This window comes from Nematolebias whitei, chromosome 6, assembly GCF_014905685.2.
Source record: "Nematolebias whitei isolate Nwh7 chromosome 6, NemWhi1, whole genome shotgun sequence".
Taxonomy (NCBI): Eukaryota; Metazoa; Chordata; class Actinopteri; order Cyprinodontiformes; family Rivulidae; genus Nematolebias; species Nematolebias whitei.
In genome coordinates this window covers 29,723,754-29,748,097 of record NC_056503.1, presented here as the reverse complement: position 1 = coordinate 29,748,097, position 24,344 = coordinate 29,723,754, and the positions used below count along the sequence as shown (strand labels likewise).

Below are 24,344 nucleotides of genomic sequence, written 5' to 3'. Positions count from 1 at the left end.
AAAGGGTTGGACATGTGGACACTATGTTCAACACACACCCCCAACTTATGGTCAAACATCACACTTCCTCTCATGAGGTCCAAAAAATAAAGGGCAAACATTCAGGTGAGAGTCAGGTGAGGAGGATGAGGGGGAGGGGGAGTGATGGAGGGGGAGATGGCGCACAATCATGCAAATACTGCAGAGGCATTATTAAAGTGGACAACAAGAAGAAAATAGAACAAAGAAAATAATAATAATAATAAAACTCCTGGAATATTGTCTTTTTTGTTTGTTTCAAAGAATCCCTTCTCTCTGTCTTTTAGCAGAGAAAGTTGTTGTTGTTTTTTCTCGGAATATTGTGAGGCCAGCCTCTTTAAAGAATCAGAACAACGAGGATATTTAATATTTAAACAGGAAATAAAATGCAGAATGGTTCGCCTTGTTTGACAAAGTTGACCGACCCAGCTGCGTCCTCCTCCTCAGGGAGTGTGTGAGAGATGGGGGGGGGGGGGGGATTCTTGCTGTCCACCAAGTCCACATGGGCGTCCAAACATCACGTTTCTGTAGGCTACACGTCTCTTCTTGTCCCGTCTCATAAATAGCCTATATGTTCTATTAAAGCGCGCGCTCCTCCTTTCAGAAAACGTAAATGACGTCCTGCTGTCCCGTGTCTCCCCCACGACCAGAGTCCGTCTCGTCACAGTCCCAGCGCGGCCGTGTGCTTCTTGGCCTTCAGTCTCAGGTCGGCGATGCTCGAGTTCTTGCTCGTGTTCTTGGCGGCGGCCGCGGCCGCCACCACCGACGCGGCCGAAGCCGACTCGGCCGCGAGCGTCGCCAGGGGCAACCCGAACGGCGGCGCCGGGAACATCATGTAGGGCGCATGCGCGGCCAGGTGAGAGTGCAGGTGGTGCTGCGCGTGAGCCACGGCGCTGTCCAGCTGCAGCTGCGCCTGCACCTGAAAGGAGAAGGGCGGCACGTTGCAGTGACTATCCTACAGGGACGGGATGGGGGGAGGAGGGGGGAGGAGGGGGGGAGAACATGCGTTAACTTTCTGAAGGCTCATAATAACTGAGACTGTAGTTTTAAATTCAATAAAGCAATAATAATATTACACAAACTACTGTCATAGATCTGTGATCTGGAAGTTGTTTTTAGTGTTTTCCAGGGATGGGGAGAGGAAAATGTATGGAATAAAAATGACACATTTTTGTTGCCTTATAAAAATATATATATATATATATTCATTTTTTAAAATAAACCTTAAAATTGGGTTCACAAAGATGATGGAAAACCTTATAAATAGACAAAATATACTGGGTTTTTATGACATAATCAGGAACGCATGCCTATACGACTACTTTTAAAGCAAGCTTTACTTATCAAAACCACGCTGGAGATCAACTAATAAACTCTAAAGTACAAGTTTGGAAAAATTTGGAATTTTGAAATGGAAAAACTTGCAGAGACGTTTCCATATATAAGCTCACATTTTAACTTTTATTTAGGCACCAAAGTGACGCCTTTCCATAGCAAATTACTCACATGATTAAATTAAATCTAACATCACTGAGCAGACAGTTTGAAAGTCCAAAAACAAGACAAATTTGAACTTTACGACAAAATCTGTTTTACTGACCAACGGCTACAACAAATGATGCGTGAGCTCCAATAAAAGATGCTCTAAAATAAAACAGCATAACTAATTCTCCACAGTGTTGGCATCATGATTTTGCCAGAGATGTAATAAGTTCCCCCTCATGGGTCTCAGGGCCAAGACTGCATTCAGGGGTGGGTGAAAAGATGGGGAGGATAGGATGGGAGGGGGAAGGGGGCTTCTTATTTTTTATATAAAGACTGTCGACTCTTCATAGTTACTTGCCTGTTGGAATGGCATCCGTAAAGCCCCCACATTGACATATGGCGCGACTCGACAAGCTTCAAACTGATTTGCTGCTCCAATCAGGACCCCTAGGGGAAAAGAACACAGATGATGATGGCCCAATTGTGAGCTGAATAGAATAGAAGAGAATAGAATAGAATAGAATAGAATAGAATAGAACAGAATAGAATACCTTTATGTAGCTGGTTTTCCTGCTTTCTGCATTTGGCTCTTCTGTTCTGGAACCAAACCTGCAGGGACATAAATTAATTAGAGACCCACTGATTGGCAGCTGCTTGTGGTGTGTAATTCCTCTCAAAGTAACAACAACCACAGGAAAGGGGGGGGGGGGGGGGAGAACAACAATATCCCTGAGGAGCGCTGCAATATTAATGACACTGCTTAACCCCGGATTTTAATTATTACATTTAGCCTAAGACATAAAGAGAGGTCTGAGGAAACGGTGGAGCTGATAAATAAAAATAAAAACAACACAAGAGGAATTGCAATGGCAGACTCATTAGGAGAACATGAGGACTCCTCTTGGAAGCGTGCAGGACTTTTTTGGGGGGTGGAGGGGGGGCATGATAAATAACCTTGTCAGCGCTGGTTTCATCTTTCTATAGATGAGTGTCCCCGAAGACTTGGATGGACTCTTGGATATCGAGTTGCAATTCTATCGCGGTTTAAGAGATCAGAGAAAAGAAAGAAAGAAAGAAAGAAGAAGAAGAAGAACAGGATCTGAGAACATCTCTCCTTCCTCTTTCCTTCCCCACTCACATTAACTGGCCGCAGAAATTAATTACCCTTATCTGCAGAAAATCCATGCTTTAAATACCTCTCAGCTTTACACTCACAAAGATAAAGCTCACACCCCCCCCCCTCCCATTTTGAAATCGACAAGCAATTTTACATTCCACCATTTATTAATCTGGTAATCTGCTCTGGATGCCACAGATATAATAAGCCTGCTTCTAATCCTCCCTCCATTAAGAAGGCCGCAGTGAAAGCATGATTGAAATATCATATTGATCTGCCTGTCAGCTGGCTTCATTTATTGATCAGAGCGTGCATGTGACTCGGAAGTTCTTCTTCTACCCCCCCCCCCCCCCCCCACACACACACACACACACCACCACCATCCACCACACACCCAGAGCTGCGGTGCTCCTTGTTTGGGAACACAATACGCCTTATTGAGGGAGGGTGGGAGAGCCCTGCAAAAAGCCTGGTTTTAACTTCATCCTTTTTTGGTGGGGGGGTGGGGGGGGTGTGGGTGGGGGGGGGGGGATTTGCATAAATTATGGTATTATTTCCAATCCAAATCAGGTCCAGTGCTCCATCTTTAATCTGCACAGAGCTGGGCGCAGACCAACCCCACACACACACACACACACACCCATCTTCACATATAATTTATAGCTATTATGAAAGCAGGTTGGTGATGGAGGCAGAGCTCAGATAGGTGTGTGGGGTTGGTCTGCGCCCAGCTCTGTGCAGATTAAAGATGGAGCACTGGACCTGATTTGGATTGGAAATAATACCATAATTTATGCAAATCCCCCCCCCCACACACACACACACACCACCACCATCCACCACACACCCAGAGCTGCGGTGCTCCTTGTTTGGGAACACAATACGCCTTATTGAGGGAGGGTGGGAGAGCCCTGCAAAAAGCCTGGTTTTAACTTCATCCTTTTTTGGTGGGGGGGTGAGGGGGTGGGGGGGTGGGAGAGAGATCTGTTCTACTTCTTTTTTCTCCAGAATATTACAATATGAAGACTCAGCCTGAGCCGGGAGCATGCAATGAAATGTTAAAACTTTTCTCCATCCCCCCTTTTTTTTTTTAATAAATAAATAAAATGTCTTCATGTTTATTGCCTCCTCCCCACCCTGATCGCATTACACAGGACATGTCTCTGAGCCAACCCCCCTCCCCTCCACCTCCACCTTCCATCTCCCTCCGCTCGGACTGGGTTTCTGCACAGATGGTCTGTCCTCATGAAAAACTGCTCCCACTAACACAGCTTTGCACTCCAAAAATGTTTTTTTTTTCTCAAAAGAAAGAATGAAGAAAAATAAAAAAAATAAAAATATAAAGATTGCATTAGGACAACAAAAAGATTAAAGGTGCTCGTCATAAGGAAAATGGAGGGGGGGGAAACATCCTAAAGAGGCTAAATCCACACAGTTTTTTTTTTTTACCTCGTGTCCTTAAATTAAAAAATTGGACGCAATGAGCTACTAACCACCACGTGCGTTTGTTTACAGAAACAGACGAAATGAATGAAAATAGATCAACAATGGCAGCGTCCACGAAAGAGCCATTTAGGATGAAGAAGTCCAACAATTTGAATATTTGTTTGTGTTGACACTTAGATTTGTTGAGCAAAGTAAGCAGATAGTCATTTGTTTACATTGAGTGCATACCCGCGTTTCTAATGATATCTGGGAAACTCCATTCCAGCTGCCTCATTCCACAGATAACCTGTTTTATCTTCGATTGTGTCGTTTTCATCTTTAAAATGACTCAAGCAGCGACCAACACAACAATTAAATCATTAACAAAAACAACGAATCAAAACCAAGAGGGAGGTTTTAGCTTCTTCTAATGAATTAAACCCAATCGATTTTCAGCATAAAAACCACTAAAATCAGAAACAAACAAACAACAAAAGATAAAAAAGAAAAATGTTTCATGCAAAACTCCAAGCAGGAATTTTATAATAAAAACGAGGAACAGTTTTACGACTTCATTATCCTTTTGCTATTATTTTATATGATTAATTTAGAAAACAGCACTTTTACAGGAGTGATAATGAGGGTGCGCATTTTTGTTCTCACACATCTTAAAAACGCTCGCATTATTATTATTATTACTATTATTAATATTAATTATGCTGGTTCGGATGGGCCCTACCTGGACTCGGGCCTCGGACAGTCCCAGCCGCTGGCTCAGCTCCTCGCGCATGAAGGCGTCCGGGTAGTGCGTCTCGTCGAACAGCCGCTCCAGCTCGTTGAGCTGCTCTAACGTGAAGTTAGTCCGACTCCTCCTCTGCTTGATCTTCGTTTGCGTCTCGTCCTCGATGGGCTTCGAGTCCTCTTTCCTGTCTTTCACATCCGTGGTGCCTGTTGTTGTTTTACAGACACGGAGAAGGAGGAGGGAGGGAGTGAGCATCATGGTCGGGGACCTCTCCATGTGTGATGCTGATTTTATTTTTATTTCAAAGAAACACGCTCTCTTGGATGTGATGCTGAAAATATTTCTGTCTGTGGCGCATGAAGCAGTGAATGTTTCCAGGTGTTACAGAGGGAGAGAGATGCCCTCTGATGTCCCACAGCTATCCCACCTCGGATGTTTTGTCGAGCTACATAAAGCTCTTTAATTATTAACTGCTTATAAATATGCAAGGCTGCAGCTACTGCTGGATGTGTGATACATGCTTGTCGCTGCTCCGCGTTTAAAGCTCGCTGCCCATGACGAACAGATGTCACGTTTTTTTTTTTTTGTTGTTTTTTTAACAAGCCACCCAACTCTTGAGATATCTGCAGCATGTTGCCACATTTAAGTCGTGCACGATCTGAAGAACAGCGTCTCTTTTGCCTTAAACTGTCAAATTGTTCACATTTTATTTTTAGGTCCCCCCCCCTTGTCCATTTATAAATCGGATTTATTAAAGGGTGGCGTTCAGCAAGGCCTTGATTTATTTAAGATATATATAAAAAAAAGAAACAATTCTTCCACCTGAAGCCTTTTTTTTGTATTCGAATGATCTTAACCGAGGTGCCTGCGTGATGCGAGTTCACATCTGGAAACAGATGTTTGCGACTTTTTAAAATTTAATTCACACCTCCAATCTCTAAAAGAATTCAGAAATATGGCTTAAGCAAATCATTTCTGAGCCAAAGTTTTGTGTCATAATAAGCAGATTTGTTTTATTATAGGCTGAGCCACTTTGGATAAATCAATGTATTATTGTCGGTACAAAATATTAATAATTTAGCACTATAATTATCAAAATACAATTTTTGTACAGGGAGTGTTTATATTGTGTCGACCTTTTTTTCGGGTTTAATTTGCTGTGATATTTAATTTAAAAAACAAACAAACATGTTTTACATTTTAAGGATATTAAATAAAACAAATAAAACAAATGACTGAAGGTATTTTTGCCATGAAGAATATTATTATTTCCTGTGTTCGCGCGTTAGATCGCTCGCTATTAAAGCTGGATCTTGTCTAAATAAAGGTTGAATGAATCTTGAGAGCTTGAAAAAAAAAAAAGGGTTTACAAATAATAATTTTCTTTGTCCATGAAGACTGCAGACCCCCCCCCCCCCCCACTCCCCCCCTCTCACACCGCCCTTACCGTCAACGAGTTTGGGGCTCCCGGAGTCCCTGATCCTCTCCGGGCCGAGCATGTCCGTCTCCCTGCCCGGAGAGAGCGCCACGCTCCGGGTGAGCGCGGCCGCCTCCTCCCTGCTCCCCGGCTCCGCTGATAAAGGCTCCCTGCTCCCCGCGCGCGCCGCGCCGGTCTCCAGCACCTCCCTGTAGGTGATCACCTCCTTCTTCTCCTTCACTTTCTGGTCGAAAGACTTGGACACGAAAGCGGTGAGCTCTTCCATCACTTCTTCCTCTCCTCTCGGGGAAAAGACAAACACACGCACCATGCACACGCGCTCACACACTCTCCCTGTGCTCCGCGGCGGCAGCAGGAGACATCAGCGGTCCGTCTTTCTTTTCCTTTTTTTGTTTTTTTTTGTTTTTGTCGTAAAAAATAAAATAATTTAGAAAAGTGGACCCCTTGAAAATGACACAAGGTGTTGCAACTGTGGATGAAATATATGTATCTCTACATGTATAAAAAAAAATAATAATAATATTAATAAAAAAGATAAACACACAGATGCAGCTTCTTATTCCTCTCCTCCCTTTTGGTATGGCGGAGTTTGGAAACCTGCTGGTGATCCTCCTATTGAAGTCACACTATTTATACTTTGCAGCGCCTTGCTCCCCCTTGATCCGTGCAAATTACCTCCCCTCAGGATGCCGGTCGTAACCCCCCCCCTCCCCCCACTCCCTCCTCCTCCTCCTCCTTCCACTGATATGGAAGAGAGAAAGAGAGTTTAGAGAGGAGAGGAGTAAAAACATTAAGCAGCTCCGCCGCTATTGGTCATTAATCCAAGATTGACAAGAAGGACTAATTAATTTAATTAAGCGCTCATTCGCTGCTATTGTCCTGAGTTAGTTTTTTAAACACCCGAGAGATGGTCGTGGACCCCCCCCCCCCCATCTTCTCTCTCTATAGGGGTGGGGCTAAAAAAATCTGTAAATGACAAGAGAGGCACATGGATGAGGCTCCTTCCACACTGCACGTGTGATGGGGAGATGACCGGGCGAGGGAAATAACACGCAACGAGGTGTGTGTGTGCGTGTGCGCGCGTGTGGTGACAGAGAAGATGGAGCAAGTTCAAGTGAGCACGTTGGGCTCCCAAACCCCAAGAAACGTTGTCCTTTTTAATTCTTTACAGACCTGCGCATCAATTGTTTTTATTTATTTGTGATACTTTAAAACTGAAATAAGAAAAGAAAGACCTAACGAGACCATTTTATTATTATTATTATTATTATTATTATTATTATTATTATTCATCTCTATTTTTGCGACACCATATCATTTCGTATTAATTCTCACAGGTCTTTTTAAGCCATTAGGGTGTTAAATTGCAGATAAACGCTTAATTATTGCGCCTCTCGCGATGTCTTTGCCATTGGGGGCTCTCTAATTAAAGTTTCCAGCTCGCTGTTCTTTTTTTTTTTTTTCTCCTTTCCTCTCATTGAATTAAAGATCTATATTTATGACAAATAAATAAACAAGGACGCGCTTTGCGGTGTAATCGGGGGCAGCAGAAAGCGAGATGAAGAGGCAACATATAGTCTGAGGAGAAACAGGATACAGCGGGATTTGGAACGCGTCGGGATGAATTTAATGCAGAATTAAGCTTGTTTATTGATCATCTATATAAAGCCCCCATCCTTCTCCCCACTCCATATTTCCACACGAGCTCTAACAATTCACTTAATTAATTATTAACGACGCTTCGGCTCGAACCTTAGGCATTAATTACTATTAATCGTGCTGCATGTGAAAGCGGGAGAGCTTCAGATGCTGAACACATTCTTTTATCTGTTTAGTGCACTTTGTTTTAGATCAGGCACTCACAGCTGCTGCATCACTCCATCATATCGGCCTTAATGTTGGGTTATTCTTTTTTTTTATCTTCACGAAATACTGTAACTACTTTTTTTAGAGTTTACTGCAAATTACTTTTACCCTGCACTTAAACTCGGACTCTTTGTTAGAATCTCATATAAATCCTTGTATTTTACTTTGAGCCAAACGAAACGCAAGAAGCTCAGAATGTGATTTGGCTACATTCTTTAAAACGTTTTTTTTATTTTTATTTGTGAATAAAATATGAAGAAATACAGAGTGACAAAATAATCTATAGGTTACATGTTTTTGCTTTGAGAAAATATCCCTTTAAGAAAAAAGTTTTGAAAAGTGAAACGTAAAATAATTGGAGTTTTAGTCGAGCTTTTTCAAATAACGCGATTTCCTATTGGTGACAAACGATCACACATTATTTAAAGAGAAAATGGCACAAGTTGATGCAACATTTGCAGCTGATTTGAGTGGAATTTAAACCGCGCAGGGGGGACTAGAGAACTGCGTCTCAATCGATTGCTCTGCGTTCGACTCTTCACTCCTGGCACCGATCGATGCCTTTTCATTCGATGCGTACAGTCTCGTTAGCCGTGCATGGCTGTGTTGTGGAATATCCATCGTTTATAAGACGACGAGTGGGGCTTTCATTTCAAGGTTTGTGTGCTTTTCGAAGTTCTCGTCCTTCGTGTGAAGCGTATTGAATAAAACGAGTCGCGAGGTGCCCGCCAAGCTGCCAAAGGCTTCAGATATAATACAAAAAAATTCAGTCTGCATCATTGTTTGTCCGGTTAGCATTAGCCTGCTAGTTAGCCTATGACGCAAACGCGTCTATTTTGCTGATTTAATGGACATCTAGGAGCACAGTGTTACGACTGTTTGACTGTTTTAAAGGACACACATATTCCCTAGATGTTGTCAGGTTTTATTTTGTGACAGCATGCTAGTAGGTATTTTGTAGCATGATTGTGCACCAAGTCTCTGTGGCAAGGGATGTTCAACAATTGATGTAAAAATACACTCATAGACGCAAAGATTCGTGTTAAAGACTGCTATTGAAGTAGCTAATGAGCAGCTATGCTCCTGTGTTTGATACCAGCGGACAGTCCAGCAGCATCATGGGTCGGCGCTCCTCTGACAGCGAGGATGACAGTCGGAGCAGGAGGAAGAAAAAACAGCGTCGCCGTTCGTCCTCCTCCTCTTCGTCCTCCTCTGGTAGCCGGGTGAGAAGCAGCCACAGTCGGAGATCCAGTCGCCGGAGCCGTTCTCGCTCCAAAGACCGAAGGTGAGACAACTTTACCCCATTTTTAGAGGCGGCATGGAAAGTGTTTTACCTCCAGGAAGACTGGAGCTGAGGCTTTCCACACAACCCAGCAGCGGGAGATAACGTCTTTGCCCATGTCTGCGTTCATGTGTTTGTTTTATTGAATATCTCTTTGATGCATTGAATGGAACTTGCAGAAAGTAATCAGTGGACAACCGATTAAGCGTTTGAGTCAACTTGTTCCTAAATGGCTGCCACAACAAACTGAATATAAGTAGCAAAATTGCTGTCGTTTTTACAGATGTTGAATTGTCTTCAAGCAAAGTATCTCACGAACCAAAGTTTAGATTTCAATGAAAGTACCTCTACAACTGACTAACATTTGGATTCAGACCCATTCAAGATGGCTGTCACAGTTAATCAACATTAGCCAACCTGAAAAGGCTTATAACTTTGTCATTTTGACTGATTTTTGTGCTAAAATTTGACGAGGTGGTAGCTGAGAGTCATTCACAATGCATACTAAGTGTGACATCTTACAATGGTACAAAGTACTTTATTTTACATTTGTGCACAGACCAACAATCCAGGCACATTGGGATTCTTGTGTAGCGCTCTCTGTCATTGTCAAACCACTGAAACAACACTAATTAAATGAAATAAAAATATGAATAAAGTATACAGAAAGCAGATAATATCTACACCCATGTCACATGACAAGTGAAGTTGGTTAGTGTTGGGTTATTATTGCACCAGGTTCAGTGGTTTTGTTTTGCCGTCAGTCTGACTGTGGCAGGGGAAAACTATAAAAAAAAACTTGTACTGTAGGTGTTGATGAATCCATCCGCTCTACTGTGTCTCAGGTCATACAAACATTTTTTGTGTCTGATACGAGCGTGAGCTGGATGGAGTGAGTCCTGCTCTTTTTTTCCATCTTGCAATATCATAAGAGATTGCTCAAAATGGCCACAACTAAATTATTTTTCAACATAATCTTAGTTTAAAACACTAGCTTGAAAGTCAGTGGGCGATATGCATTCCTTCAAGGAATATATTAACTTGATAACATTCAGGTTCATCTCGTAAATGACTTCACTTTGTGGTTACTGCAGAAACGGTCAGAGTGTTGATGTTTTTCATGTACTGTTCAGTACCCTTTGGGCGGCTGTGTGTGGCTGAGTGGTTAGAGCAGTCGTCCTCCAATGTAAGAGTGGGGGGTTTGATTCCACCAGTAGTCACATGCCCAAGTGTCCCTGGGTAAGACACTGAACCCCTCATTGTCTCCAGTGTGTGTCCCATCGGTGTATGAATGTGATAGAGCACTATTTATTCTTTCTATAGATCTAGTAGAGTACTGTATGAATGGATAAATGAGGGCACAGATTGTATCATAAAGCGCTTTGAGTATCTTGATAAGATAGAAAGGCGCTATATAAGTACAGTCCATTTTTCCATTCAAGATCCCATCATTTTAACCTGTTTGACAGTAGATCTGAACTTTATCACACATTGTCAGCACTGAGGCTGTTATTAGTTTCACTTGCATTATCTTGTAACATTTTATTATATATGTTATAATAATGAGGTAATGATGATGAGGAATTTTGCAAATGACAAAACACGTATAGTACAGTGGGGAGAACAAGTATTTGATACACTGTTGATTTTTCAGGTTTTCCCACTTGCAAAGCTTGTAGATGACTGTAATTTTTATCATAGGTACTCTTCAACTGTGAGTGATGGAATCTAAAACAAAAATCCAGAAAAATACAATGTATGATTTTTAAATAATTAATTTCCATTTTATTGTGGGAAATAAGTATTTGATCATCTATCAACCAGTAAGAATTTTGGCTCTCACAGACATGTTAGTTCTTCTTTTTGTTGCTGTTGTCCATTGTTGTCATCTTTCTTTGTTAAAATCAGGTCTCTCTTGTAAATGAGTCCTCGAGGCTCAATGGGATTTACCTGTATAAATAAAGGTTGATTGATTTAAGAAGCCCTCCTGTTCTCCACTCATTACCTGTATTAACTGCACCTGTTTGGACTCGTGACCTGTATAAAAGACACCTGTCCACACACTCAATCAATCAGACTCCAGCATCTCCACAATGCCCAAGACCAGAGAGCTGTGTAAGGACATCAGGGATAAAATTGTAGACCTGCACAAGGCTGGGATGGGCTACAGGACCATAGGCAAGCAGCTTGGTGAGAAGGCAACAACAGTTGGTGCAATTATTAGAAAATGGAAGAAATACAAAATAACGGAAAATCTGCCTCGGTCTGGGGCGCCATGCAAGATCTCACCTCGTGGAGCATCATTGATCTTGAGGAAGGTGAGGAATGAGCCCAGAACTACACGGCAGTTTGCAAATGACCATCTGAATGATCCAGAGGAGGAATGGGAGAAGGTGCTTGAACCTACAACCCCAGGATTACAAGACTGCAGCGCTAACCACCGAGCTACTGCAGCCACACAAATGACAAAACACATAATTATTACAGGTACTTGGACAAAAAAGACATCTAGATTAGTTGCTAAATAAATGTTGGGACTAATATTAGGTTTTGGTGAAAAACGCAGATGTCTTTTGTGACAGTTATTTCAAAGTTTTTTTTGTGTGTACACACTCACACTATATATACATACAGGTGCAGGCCATAAAATTAGAATATCATGAAAAAGTTGATGTATTTCAGTAATTCCATTCATAAAGTGAAACTTTTATATTATATTCATTCATTACACAAAGACTGATATATTTCAAATGTTTATTTCTTTTAATGTTAATGATTATAACTGACAACTAATGAAAACCCCAAATTCAGTATCTCAGAAAATAAGAATATTACTTAAGACCAATTGAAAAATGATTTTTAGAAATGTTGACCACTTGAAAAGTATGAACATGAAAAGTATGAGCATGTACAGCACTCAATACTTGGGGCTCCTTGTGCCTGGTTTACTGCAGCAATGCGGCGTGGCATGGAGTCGATCAGTCTGTGGCTGACTGCCTGGGAGGAGTCGGCGGAGGACAGGACAGCCCCCAGAAACCATCTTATCACCAGCAAACTGGTTGGTCCACTAAAGGAGTTTACTGCTTAGTGGGAAAACAGTTTACTTGGGATTCGTCAGACTGATGAAGCCCTCCGGATAGAGGGCGGAACGTCTTTCCACAAAAAGAAACTGTCCAGGTGACCTGATTGACCTTTATTGGATTTTGTACCTGGATGATTGAGCATGAACTTTGATGACATGCCCATGAACTTCTGACCAATCACACAGCGCTTGGGATATATCCCTGCGAGAAAAGAATTCTGCCAGGAGCTTGTACACAAAATGGGTTCTCAGAACTCAAAGAAACATAATTTTCATCACGTAGCTACATCATCAAGAACTACGGTAATATCTTCATTTCTTGCACTGTATAAATCATCCTTTAGTTACTGGTTAGATAAAGTCAAACCTCTAATAAAAAGGCTGCAGTTCCATAACAAGCAGTAAGACTAATAATGGAGCTTTGATAAAGCCATAGCCAACATCAGTTGTATCTTTAGTGAAAGAAAGCTACAATTGTTTGGCTGCATTTGCTCAAACTTTAGCTTTTTTAAGCAAAACCATTGGAGCTGTAATGAAGCTATGAATTTTGTATCTAATATACAGAAAAAAAAATGATTAGGACTAGATTGAATGTTAAAGTTGTATCTTAAAAAGTGGTGACTGTTGCTTTTGAGTTACACAAGTTAAATTGAGAAGGGTTGAGGGTTGTTTCTAAGCACCTGCACGACTAACAATTTTTAAAGAAAATATTTCTCAGGCATATTTCATACATGTTTAAAATTATTGTCTTTAATATCGTGACCAGCTACTGAGTGTTCAACCCTTCCTTCTGTCCTTCCTTCCTTCTTTGGCTGTTACTGTTTCTGTGTGGCTGTTCAGACAAGGCCAGTTGATGGTAATTATTTATGAGACTTGGTCAAGGCCCATTACCTCTGATGGGAAGTCATTGCTTGCCAGCACAGAGTGGGGCTGGGTATGCAGTGTAAACTCTGGGACCACAGTCCCTCGTCTATTAGCCTTACATTTTGATCAATTAACTAAGACCTTGTGAGTGTTTCTGAGCGTCTGCTGAAACCAGTTTCTTTAAATAGGCTGACATGAAGGAGAGCACGCGTTTTGCGGCACTGTCAACCTGCATGCTCCCAGGCTGAGCAAAGTGACCTCACATGTGGTAAAACAGCAGAGTGCTTATGTTCTGGGTGGGTGACATCATGACCACATAATCACCATGTATATGTAAGGAGAGTAATTGTAACCATTACTGTGTATGTGAGATGCAAATAGGGAACAAAATGGTAATAAGTGTTCGAGGTTGAATCAGAGACAAGAAAACCAACCTAGGTGTCGTGTGCTCGTCTGAAACGTTTCTGTGTTTACAATCACTTTTCCCTTCACATTTATTTTAGCTTTTCTTTTTCTTACATTATGTTTGCGCAGGCGTTTGTGAAAATGTGTGAACTAACACCACCTTCCAAAAAAGCTTCTGTTAACCAGCGTGTGTGTGTTTTTTCCCTTTCTTCTGTGTGATGTGTGAAGTGGTTTTGCAGAGCGGCTGTAGAAGTTATTTCATAATGCTCTGCTCTTTGGATACAGCCTTTAGAATACTAATGGGTCTTTGCAGCGCTAGTCTAAGTGGTACAAATCTAGTTTGATAGTTCAGCCTCTGTGTTATTTGTATTTCTAGCCTTTTTCTCCGTTTCTCCTCTATGTTGTTGAGGTCCCACAGGACTTGTTTTTTTTTTGGTCTTACTAAGAGTCTTAGTGGATGCTAAAAAAGATTTCGGTTACTTTTGGATTTGGTGAATCAAAAGAAAATATTTCAGATAAAGAATTTTGCACAAACAGTTTGCGCAGTAGAGAACGGAGGGAGACGGTGGTGCATTTACATTCACCCCTAAAATGCCTCGTACTTCTTGATATCAATAGAAACACGGTTGGAGTTGTTTTTTATTTTTGGAAAAAAGTGCGCACATGCTGCTACAACCACATTAAAGTGCATGAGAACAAAAAAGACCCCTGTGGAGGGAGCCCTTTTAGGGCTGTTTGCATGGCTTACATCTGTAGGAAATATACTAGAATGTTCAGTAAAGTAAAGCTGCTATCAGAGCTGATTGACATTTGTGTTTGATTACAATATAAACACATGGTTAGAAGTTTAAAAAAAAAATTTTTTTTTAGATAAAATCATTTCTGATTTTGGCGAACTGGTGAATGAACATAAAATTTGTTATTGCATATCTGTGCATAAAGAAAAAGTAAGAAGAACACACTTTTGGTGGAAGTGATTCACAAAACTTTTTTAGTGGATCGTTGACTAAGAGAAACCGTACAAAAATACTGAACGACTGAAGTTCAAGGAGCCAAATTTTCTACCCTCAATCACAATTAGAACCAGTTATATGTCCAGTGTCCTGCAGTTTAACTATGATTTTTATTTAAAGGACCCTATCATTAATACAATTATTATTTTTTGGTCTGCTCTGTTTAGGAGAAGACGACGTTCCAGCAGCAGTTCTTCTCAGAGTTCATCTCGCAGGAGGAGAAGCCGAAGTGCAGACAGAGACAAAGGGAGAAGCCGCCGTTCAAACAGATCACGCAGCCGGGACAGAAGGTAGCACCATACAGCATGAGGGAAGAGGCGCCTTTAGCGCCTGTATTGCACACTGCTAGCTTAGTGCTATGTCAGTGCCAGGGGTGGGGGTTCAGTTTGGTAGGTGGGGTGATCAGTTCTGTTGATGGGGTGGGGCACCCCGCTTATATAATGGTAGGGGAAACACTGGTTTATTTTTTTTGGTCTCTGCTTCTGGGTGAGTTATTGTCTGTTAAAAACAAAAGTCACATTTGGCATATGTTTCTTGTTGAACAGAACCTGTACTAAATTATGATCCATATTGAACAGTAACTTTGGTGTACCGATACACCCCTAGTGGACCGCTGTGACAGCTGTCTTGTTTAAGAGAAAACATTCTGGAAGTGTATGATGCATAAACACGTCATTTAGTGCTTTATATCTTGTGTCATCACACACAAATACATGAAAACTTGTGTTCCAAGTCTGGATAACTGGGCTTTGACGTGCATAAGTTTGTTGTTATCAATTTTTCTGTGTGTGTGTGTTTTAATGATGCAGAGCAATAGCAAAGCATGTGTGACACCCCAACAATGTTCAGTCAGGTCATCTGGACGGTTTCTTATTTTGCTGAGATGTTCCGTCCTTCATCCGAAGGACTTCTTCAATCTGAGGAGCCACTAGCAAACTGAGTCCCACCACAAGCGGCACACTCCCATATTGGGGGAAAAAAACCAAACAGTTTTCTGGTGATAAGATGACCTCTGGGGCCCGCCCTCTCCCCCGTCAACTCCTCTGAGGCAGCCTTACCAAAGTGGTTCAAAACATCAAAGTTCATGCTCAACAATCCAGATAATAATTCAACAATGTTCAGTCAGGTCATCTGGGTGGTTTCTTTTTTTTTTGCTGAGACGTTCTATCCTTCATCCGAAGGACTTCTTCTGGACCTGTTGGATTATTACCTGGATTACTGAGCATGAACTTTGATGCATGTGTGACACCGTTTATTCTGTTTGCCCAATGCAGCTTTCTTTTAACTCATTAGGTCAATTATAACATCATTAGACATATATAAAGATGAATAATTATTGTTTCTGTTTTTATTTTGTAAGGGGAAAAATTTATTTATGCAAGACTTTTTGAGTATGCGCCTGCACTACATAGTACACTGCACACACACAAATATAGCAAGTCCTGTATCTCTTTCAGTAACAAAAAGAGAATGTCTCTGTGTGTGGTGATCCATGTCATTAGCATCACTAATCTGTTGCTAATGAACCAGTAAACCATTCTGTTTTTTAAATCCCTCACACACACACACACACACACAGTCACAAACGCATGAAAACACGCACAGATGTGCAATTGAAGAAAAGGTTGTCATAATATATGCACAAGCAAGGCCCTTTGTTTACTTGTGTATGGCTGCGGGGGAGAGCAGAGATCATTTTAATCACAAAGGAAAAACTGTTTTAATATCTTCATTACAGAGATTTCGACATGAATGGATTATGCAACAGAGATGCTTCGACACGTGCGGTTGATGGTTGCATGAAAAGACAGCACTTTCAACTCTCCAACCACAGACTGGAATAAGCAACACGATGCAGCCATTTATCGGGAGAAATCACACAAACAGTTTTCGCGCGTTGTCCCATTTCTGTCTGTGGTACGGTGGCAGTCGCTCACAGAGCCACCGGTGATTAAAAGATCAGCCGAAAGTTGCGTCGCCGATATCGCGCGAGATGAAAGGTGACGGGGATTTGGGAGATTTAGAATTACAATCGATGACATCGGTGTTTGCTTACACTGCACTGCGATTAGGAGCGTTGTGTAATCGGCTTAGCGGTAAGCGAGGAGCGGGTGGGTTGGGCTGGCGTTGGGAGAGTGAGGCGGGCTTGTTATGAGGTGGAGGTAGTGATATGCAGAATGATATTTATGATAAATTTGTGCCATTAAGTGATGGCAGCTGTAATTTTTGTCATTACTAGAGCTGAAACTTTAAATTGTTTATTAAAGAGTAACAAATATTCATGATAGTTATTAAGTTAGAAGAAAATTCAAAAAGTTTTCAATTGTATAAAAACGGTTCGACGAGAATTCTTGGAACGGTGCATATGCTCCTTTCGTGTGTTTGTGAAATTAAAGTAGGCTGATGTGCACTATGCACAGGTGCCACAATTTGTCAGTGCTTTGCGAGCGTGCGCGGATGAGGCTGCCGGAGCTGGCTGCAAGGCTGGCTGATGGATCAGAGGAGGATTGAGTGGACAGAAGCTCATGATTGATGCTCAGACAGGATATGAGGCGCCGCCTGCCACCCCGTACCTGGCCACAGCAGCCCGGGACAACCTTCAGAATGAGAAAGAGGAGCTTGAAGATAGCGACTGGAGGCGGGTGGAGAGGGGTGGGTATGTATGTGTGGAAAAGTTGGCAGAGAATATAAAAAGTGCAGAAGGAGTCGGTTGAGTGGGGAAATCCTAAAAAGGCTGAGCAGTAGGGAGAACTGATGGGCCTGAGAGGGATATTATTCAGTAGAAATGAGAATAAGAACGTCCACATCAGAATATTCCAGGAAGGAAGATTGGGACCTTAGTGGTCCATTGTGGGTTGAAGTAAAGGAATATTATTACCTTCTTTTTGATCGCTAATGTATCAGTAAAAAGTAAAATGATTCCTGAAATAAGAATTATGCTTTATCATGTGTTTACCATTTATTGTTGCTTCTCTCTTTTTTTTTTTTCTTCCTGCCCTCAATCAGAGAAGGGCCAGGTCCCTTAGAGGCAGTCAATCTTACCCTGAAATGTAAAACAGACAAGGGGAACAGATTACCTATTTGCCATTAATGTTTATTCTCTTTGAAGTAGGCGGCGATATCAGGCAGTGTGTGTGTTGTGCCTGCATGTGTGCGGTTTACTGTGTGTGTGTGTGTGTGTGTGTGTGTGTGTATGCATGCATGTATGTGTATGTTTCAGTGAATACATGTTCATGGAGTGTGTGTGTTTGGGGGGGGGGGGGTGTTGCTTGTGAACTAGTCCATTGGGGGGGAGAGCAGTGTGGAGCATGGCAGCTGTATCGTACAGTGATCTGATGCAGTCCAACAAAGACGGCACAGTTTGTCATCACAGCCGGATCACAGGCACGTCTTTAGGTGAGCGCGGTGGAGTGCTGTAACGCTCGGCTTTTATTGGCGGTCGCAGCAGGGCTTACGCGTGTGTGGCTCAGTCACTCATTCTGTTGGTCTCTCATTGAGCACAATTACAGAGCATTGTTAGAAGGTGAGGAGGCTTGGCTGGTGTTGCGCATCTACCACCTGACTGGCTAAAGAATAGCTGAGCACATCATTCCTAGATAGGCATTCATGCGTGGACGCATGCGCTCATAGGATAGTATTTACTTCAGGGCACACACAAACATATTCATTAATATTTCACGGTTGTGTTGAGTTAGCAGGGCAGAGTGCTAATGTAAGGACCTGCTAACGCTAGAGTAACTTCATAGCTGGTTTGCTGTCTTCAGATGAATCAGAGTGAGACCTTTTAATTATCTCTCTTTAACCTTAAGGAAATAGCTCCCCTCACCCCCCAAACCCCACCCTTCTCCTATAGTTAGCCAGGTTCAGCATTGTCTCAATCATCTCTGAAACACAAAGGGAGCACAGAAGTGGTTGGGTCTAGGACTGTGTAGGGGATGTTGAGCTAACATGGACAGATGTAGTTAAGTTCAAACTGCAGCAGCAATCTTCATTAAAGGTGTCCGCAAATATAAATAGTAATATTCAGATTATTTACTGGATGCGTTCCTGATTTTGTATATGTAAAACAAAAAAATACAGTTGGTCAAAGTTATTCTTGTGTTAGGGTAACCCATTTTAATATTTGGAGTTTATGCACGTATATACTGTAATTTCTATGGACTATTGAGCGCACCTGAATATAAGCCGCGCCTGCTAAATTTAAAAAGAAAATTATAATTTTACATAAATAGGCCACATTTGTCTATAAGCCGCAGGTGTTCACGTTGTAACATGAGGTATTTACACAGATTTTTTTACTTTTAATTAAACATGTACCGGTAACGCGCACAAATATAGTAAATGTTTTTTTTTTCTGAACAGTGCCTGTAACACGGCTGATAAAAAAACAAACAAACAGTAGTCTACCAGGAAGTCATTGATCGCTACCCCTCAAGAGAGATGTGTTTTGGGCAGCTATGTCAGCGCCTGAGTGTGACGAAGCTAAACGTTTTGAAATCCATAAATTAGTCACAGCGTTGTATAAGCTGCTGTGTTCAAAACGTGTGAAAAAAGTTGTGGCTTATAGTCTGGAAATTACGGTACTTCATTGAGGGCCTTGAACACATTTCTTTTATTTTTCAGCTGCAAGATGGAAAGCTGTGTTGTGTAAGTCTGCCTTTTTATAAACACACAAGCACACATGCAGCAAGTCTACTCCAGGAAACAGTATTTAGATGGAAACTATAGAGACCAGAAGGCACAGGTTGAGTCATAAAAATCAATATTTGATAAAAGTGTGGTGCAAAAAGATACTTTCTCTGCTGTGCCAGATAAACATACTGAGTTGTGTCATTAAAACTGAGACATCAAACCGTAATTCCTACGTATCGATAGACCGCTACTATAACCACATTTTGATGTAAGCTATACATCTCGTTTAGGTGAAAACTGAGGGAAGGAGGTTGTTCCCCAAAATCTCTCACAATACATGGCCCCGCTCATCCTCTCCTTAATACAGTGCAGTCGTCCTGTCCCATGTGCAGAAAAACACCCCCAAAGCATGATGCTTCCACCCCCATGCTTCACAGTAGGGATGGTGTTTTTGGGATGGTGCTCATCATTCTTCGTCCTCCAAACACGGCGAGTGGAATTAAGACCAAAAAGTTCTATTTTGGTCTCATCTGACCACATAACTTTCTCCCATGACTCATCTGGATCATCCTAATGGTCATGGGCAAACTTAAGACGGGCCTGGACGTGTGCTGATTTAAGCAGGGGAACCTTCCGTGCCATGCATGATTTTAAACTATGACGTCTTAGTGTATTACCCACAGTAACCATGGAAACAGTGGTGCCAGCTCTCTTCAGGTCATGGACCAGCTCCTCCCGTGTAGTTCTGGGCTGATTCCTCACATTTCTTAGGATCATTGATACGCCACGAGGTGAGATCTTGCATGGAGCCCCAGTCCGAGGGAGAATGACAGTCATGTTTAGCTTCTTCCATTTTCTAATAATTGCTCCAACAGTTGATCTTTTTTCACCAAGCTGCTTGGCAATTGCCCCGTAGCCCTTTCCAGCCTAGTGGAGGTCTACAATTTTGTCTCTGGTATCTTTGGACAGCTCTTTGGTCTCAGCCATGTTAGTAGTTGGAGTCTTACTGATTGTGTGGGGTGGACAGGTGTCTTTATGCAGCTACCGACCTCAAACAGGTGCTTCTAATTTAGAATAATAAGTGGAGTGGAGGTGGACTTTTTAGAGGCAGACTAACAGGTCTTTGAGGGCCAGAATTGTTGCTAATAGGCAGGTGTTCAAATACTTATTTGCAGCAGTAACGCAAATAAATTATTTAAAAAAATCTTACATTGTGATCTCCGGATTTTTATTTTTAGATTATGTCTCTCACAGTGGACATGCACCTAAGATGAAAATTTCAGACCCCTCCATGATTTCTAAGTGGGAGAACTTGCAAAGTCGCAGGGTGTTCAAATACTTATTTGGCGTATCGTTTAGCATTTGTTTAGCATATATCTTAGTGCAGCGGTCACCATCCTTTTCGAGACTGAGAGCTACTTCAGATGATGAATGATACAAAGGGCTACTTGCTTGATACAAACAAATTTGCACGGCTCACCTTTAATCTTGCTCCCTGTCATTATGAACATATGTTTTCTTACGTTTTTCTGCCATTTTAACCTCTTGGAGGCTGCACCGCTGCACAGATGGGAGTGGCCTTTGCATGATTCTGAACTTTGACCCGAGACAAGATTGCTAAACTGTATATGTAAAACTTATTATTAATCATTTTCATTTCAAATATACATCCTTGCAAATGTTGTTTCTTAAAATTTAAAAGTATAATTACTGGTAATGACAATTTTTAGGTGGTGCTCCTTGATGATGAGTGTTATTTTTAGAACATGCCCCGCGGGCAATTCATGTGGTCCTTGTGGGCGACCCCCGTCTTAGTGTATATCTTAGCTCTTATAGCATATTGTTTAGCATTTGATTAACTTATATCTAGTGTATATTTTATATATTATAGCATATCATTTAGCGTTCGTTTAGCGTATATCTTAGTATATATCTTAGATCTTATAGTGTATTGTTAGCATTTGTTTAGTGTACTTATTTACCGTTTTTTTTTATACTTTATATTTTTGCTATTTTTGGGTGTAAATGGGACCCTGAGTACACAATTTCATTCCACCTTATGTACCACGTGATGCGAATGACAATAAAGAGCCTTGAACTTGAACACAGTGGTTAACACAGTCCTTGTCTGGCCATTTTTCCGTCTAACAGTTTCCTACTCATCTATACAGGATGTAGGCAATCTTGATGTTACAGTTCTATAACATGAGCTCTGCTTTCTTCGCACAAGGCCAAATAAGAACACCAGACGTGCGTGTGTGTGTATATGTGCGCATTGCTTGTGCACGTGCAGCTGAGCGATGACCTGATATTTACTTCACACAGCAATTTTCCCCTCCATGAGTCGAGGTGTCGTACATCTGCTAGATAGCTTTTTCTGCCTTGCTCCGACATGGAGCGTGCACAAGGTCATTCGGGCAGCTTAGGAACAAGGAGAGCTGAGGTGAAGAGCTGGATTGTGGAGCTCTTACACAGAGAGGGAAGGACAGCAGAGCTGTTGAGTGTGAGAAGACCGACGTGTGTTAGTGAGCGACTTTATTGTCGGTGAGTTGTACAACATCCCTGCTTTTGTTGTGCCTGGATCACAAGTTCCCCTCTTAGTTGGCAGGGTGAGTTCCCCGCCTCAGTGCATTTATATCCATCATATCTTCATTCACTCAAATTGTAAGTGTGTGTGTGCAGTGTTGCAGGTGGTTTTAGGTGTTGCTGGCTCTACTGGGGGAAACAACTCTGAGTGTGTTTTGAGGACATGACAAGTAAAACCTCAAAGGTATTTCTGTTATAAAACAACCACAAGTCATTAAAAGAGGTGTTGGTGGACACAAAATAAAATCAGGAGGAATGGGTAAAAAACTCCTAAATTCCTTTTTTTTCTTCTTTAAGATATGCTGTAGTGTTTTATAGTGTATTGTGAGTACCGGTAGTTTTGTTGGTCTATGGGGTATGTTGCACTGGAACTGAAGAGCAAACTCCTGGCTGTTTTATTTTATTTTATTTTTTCATTTTTTTATTCTGTCTGTCTGTTATTTCAAGGCCTCTCAACATCTTATCTTCTCCCCTTTCCACATGATGACATTTTGCCCTTTCTTCCTTCTTCCCCTATTACCGGACTTGCGGAGCGCTGATTTAAACTGAAAGATGACCTGGTTTAGTTCAGCTACGTCTTCTCTACTCCATAAAAATCAACATGCTTCCAGTCGTGAGATCTGAACGTGTTTGTTGTTGTTTCTCTCTTTCTCTCTCTCTCTCTCTGTCTCACCCTCTTTCAGTGTTGTCTTTTTTATTTATCTGCTGTAAAGGCCAGTCAAGCGCTGCTCAGCTTTGTTGTCAGAAACCTTTATTTACCAAAGGGAGGAATAAGTGACTGACACAGACAGCCTCTTTCATCCCCTTTTTGCCGCAAGCAGTGTTTCCCTCTACCGCCAGAGGAAACTGCCCCCCTTCTCTCGCTCTCTCCCCCTTTTCTCACTTCTGCCAAGCTCCCCCTTTCCCATTGCACTCTCCTCCATCCTGCAGGCTCACTACACACCAGCTCACTCCCCTGGTAGCAACATAGCTGTAAAGAGTGCACGGGGTAGCATGCACACACACATACAAACAACAAACTCACCTCACAAAAGACATCACCTCTTCGTTCACACAGCCTGTCAAATAAAGGCGATGGTTTTTAACAAAGACAAGTTAAACATCGGCAATTTATTCTTTTTCTTCTTTTATTCAGCTGTTAAACAAATTTGGAAAAACGACATGCAAAGCCTGTTGTTACATCCTCAGGTACAAGAGGGAAGTAGAGTAAAGAGGGGTTTTAAGGCATCATTTGTTTCAATCATTGTGTCAGAAATGATATAAGGTTTCTGATTTCTGTTTACTTCATATTTTGCTGTATAAGTTGCATCTTTTTGCATAAATTTGCATGCCCTGCGACTTATACATGCATAAAAGAGACTTATTTTATTTTTTGTCCATATTTATAAACCAATTTTTGGCTGAGATCTGACGATTTCATTCATTCTGACATGGAAAATATTGAACACTACCATTTTCTGCCACTAGAGGGTGCTCGACTAATATGGCAAGTCAAGTATCTTATTAATAAGTAAAAGTGACTATTAATGAGACACTTTGCTTGCCATACAAAGCCACCTTTGTCTCGCTCCGGAACTCCTGGAGCAAACGTCAAATCAGCTGCATTTCACCGCGCCGCCCAGGAGAAATGCAGCTGATCTGACCATTCAAGTGCATTTATTAAGGAAAAGTTCAACTGAGACACACCTTTGCTATAATGTCGAGCAAACAAATAATCGTTTTTAAGAGTTAATCTTGTTAAATTCTTGTTAAAGTCTTCCCGTGCATGCTCCCGTGGCCGCCTTTTGGCTGCCAATCGATTTTTGGCACAACACCGGCCCATGTTTCTGGGTGGTTAGTGGTGATGCATAACAAACGTGACGCATCAGTGGTGATACATAATAGATGCAACTTATGTGACAAAGTGATTTATTTATGTTTTCTTTCCACTTTATTAGACATTTTTGGACTGATCAGAGTCAGAGTTTCTTTATTTGTCATTTGTACCACATGTGGTACATGTGGTGGAACAAAATTTTGTACACAAGGTCCCAGTTACATCCAACAATAAAATGTAACAGAAAAACAGTAATGGTAAATGGACTGTACTTATATAGCGCCTTTCTATCTTATTTCAAGATACTCAAAGCACTTTACAACACAATCTGTGTCCTCATTTACCCATTCATACAGCACTCTACTAGATCTGTACAAAGCTAATTGAACAAATCATTCTACAGAGACTAATCAGAGTTTTATCACATTCATACATCCATGGGACACACATCAGAGGCTACGAGGGGTTCAGTGTCTTGCCCAGGGACACTTCAGCATGTGACTGCTGGCAGATTCGAACCTCCAACTCTTGCATTGGAGGACGATTGCTCTAACCACTCAGCCACAGCCACCC

General features: G+C 41.6%; 2 protein-coding genes across 2 annotated transcripts in view; one reads left to right on the top strand and one right to left on the bottom strand.

Annotated features, from left to right (window-relative positions):
* Positions 1 to 337: 337 nt before the first annotated feature.
* Positions 338 to 6,824, bottom strand: shox2 (short stature homeobox 2). The gene is made up of 5 exons (XM_037678167.1): positions 6,235 to 6,824; positions 4,785 to 4,993; positions 2,055 to 2,112; positions 1,862 to 1,950; positions 338 to 973 (listed from the first exon to the last, which is right to left on the bottom strand). Exons 1-5 carry the CDS (start codon positions 6,533 to 6,535, stop codon positions 680 to 682), a joined length of 951 nt encoding a protein of 316 aa, XP_037534095.1. The 5' UTR covers positions 6,536 to 6,824; the 3' UTR covers positions 338 to 679.
* A 1,844-nt stretch (positions 6,825 to 8,668) lies between these two features.
* The window catches only part of rsrc1 (arginine/serine-rich coiled-coil 1), a gene marked incomplete in the record, with an annotated part of 180,123 nt that continues 164,447 nt past the window's right edge, over positions 8,669 to 24,344 (top strand). Inside the window, 3 exon segments of the mRNA XM_037677500.1 lie at positions 8,669 to 8,748; positions 9,191 to 9,376; positions 14,905 to 15,027. Of these exon segments, the coding sequence (XP_037533428.1) occupies positions 9,210 to 9,376; positions 14,905 to 15,027 (290 nt within the window).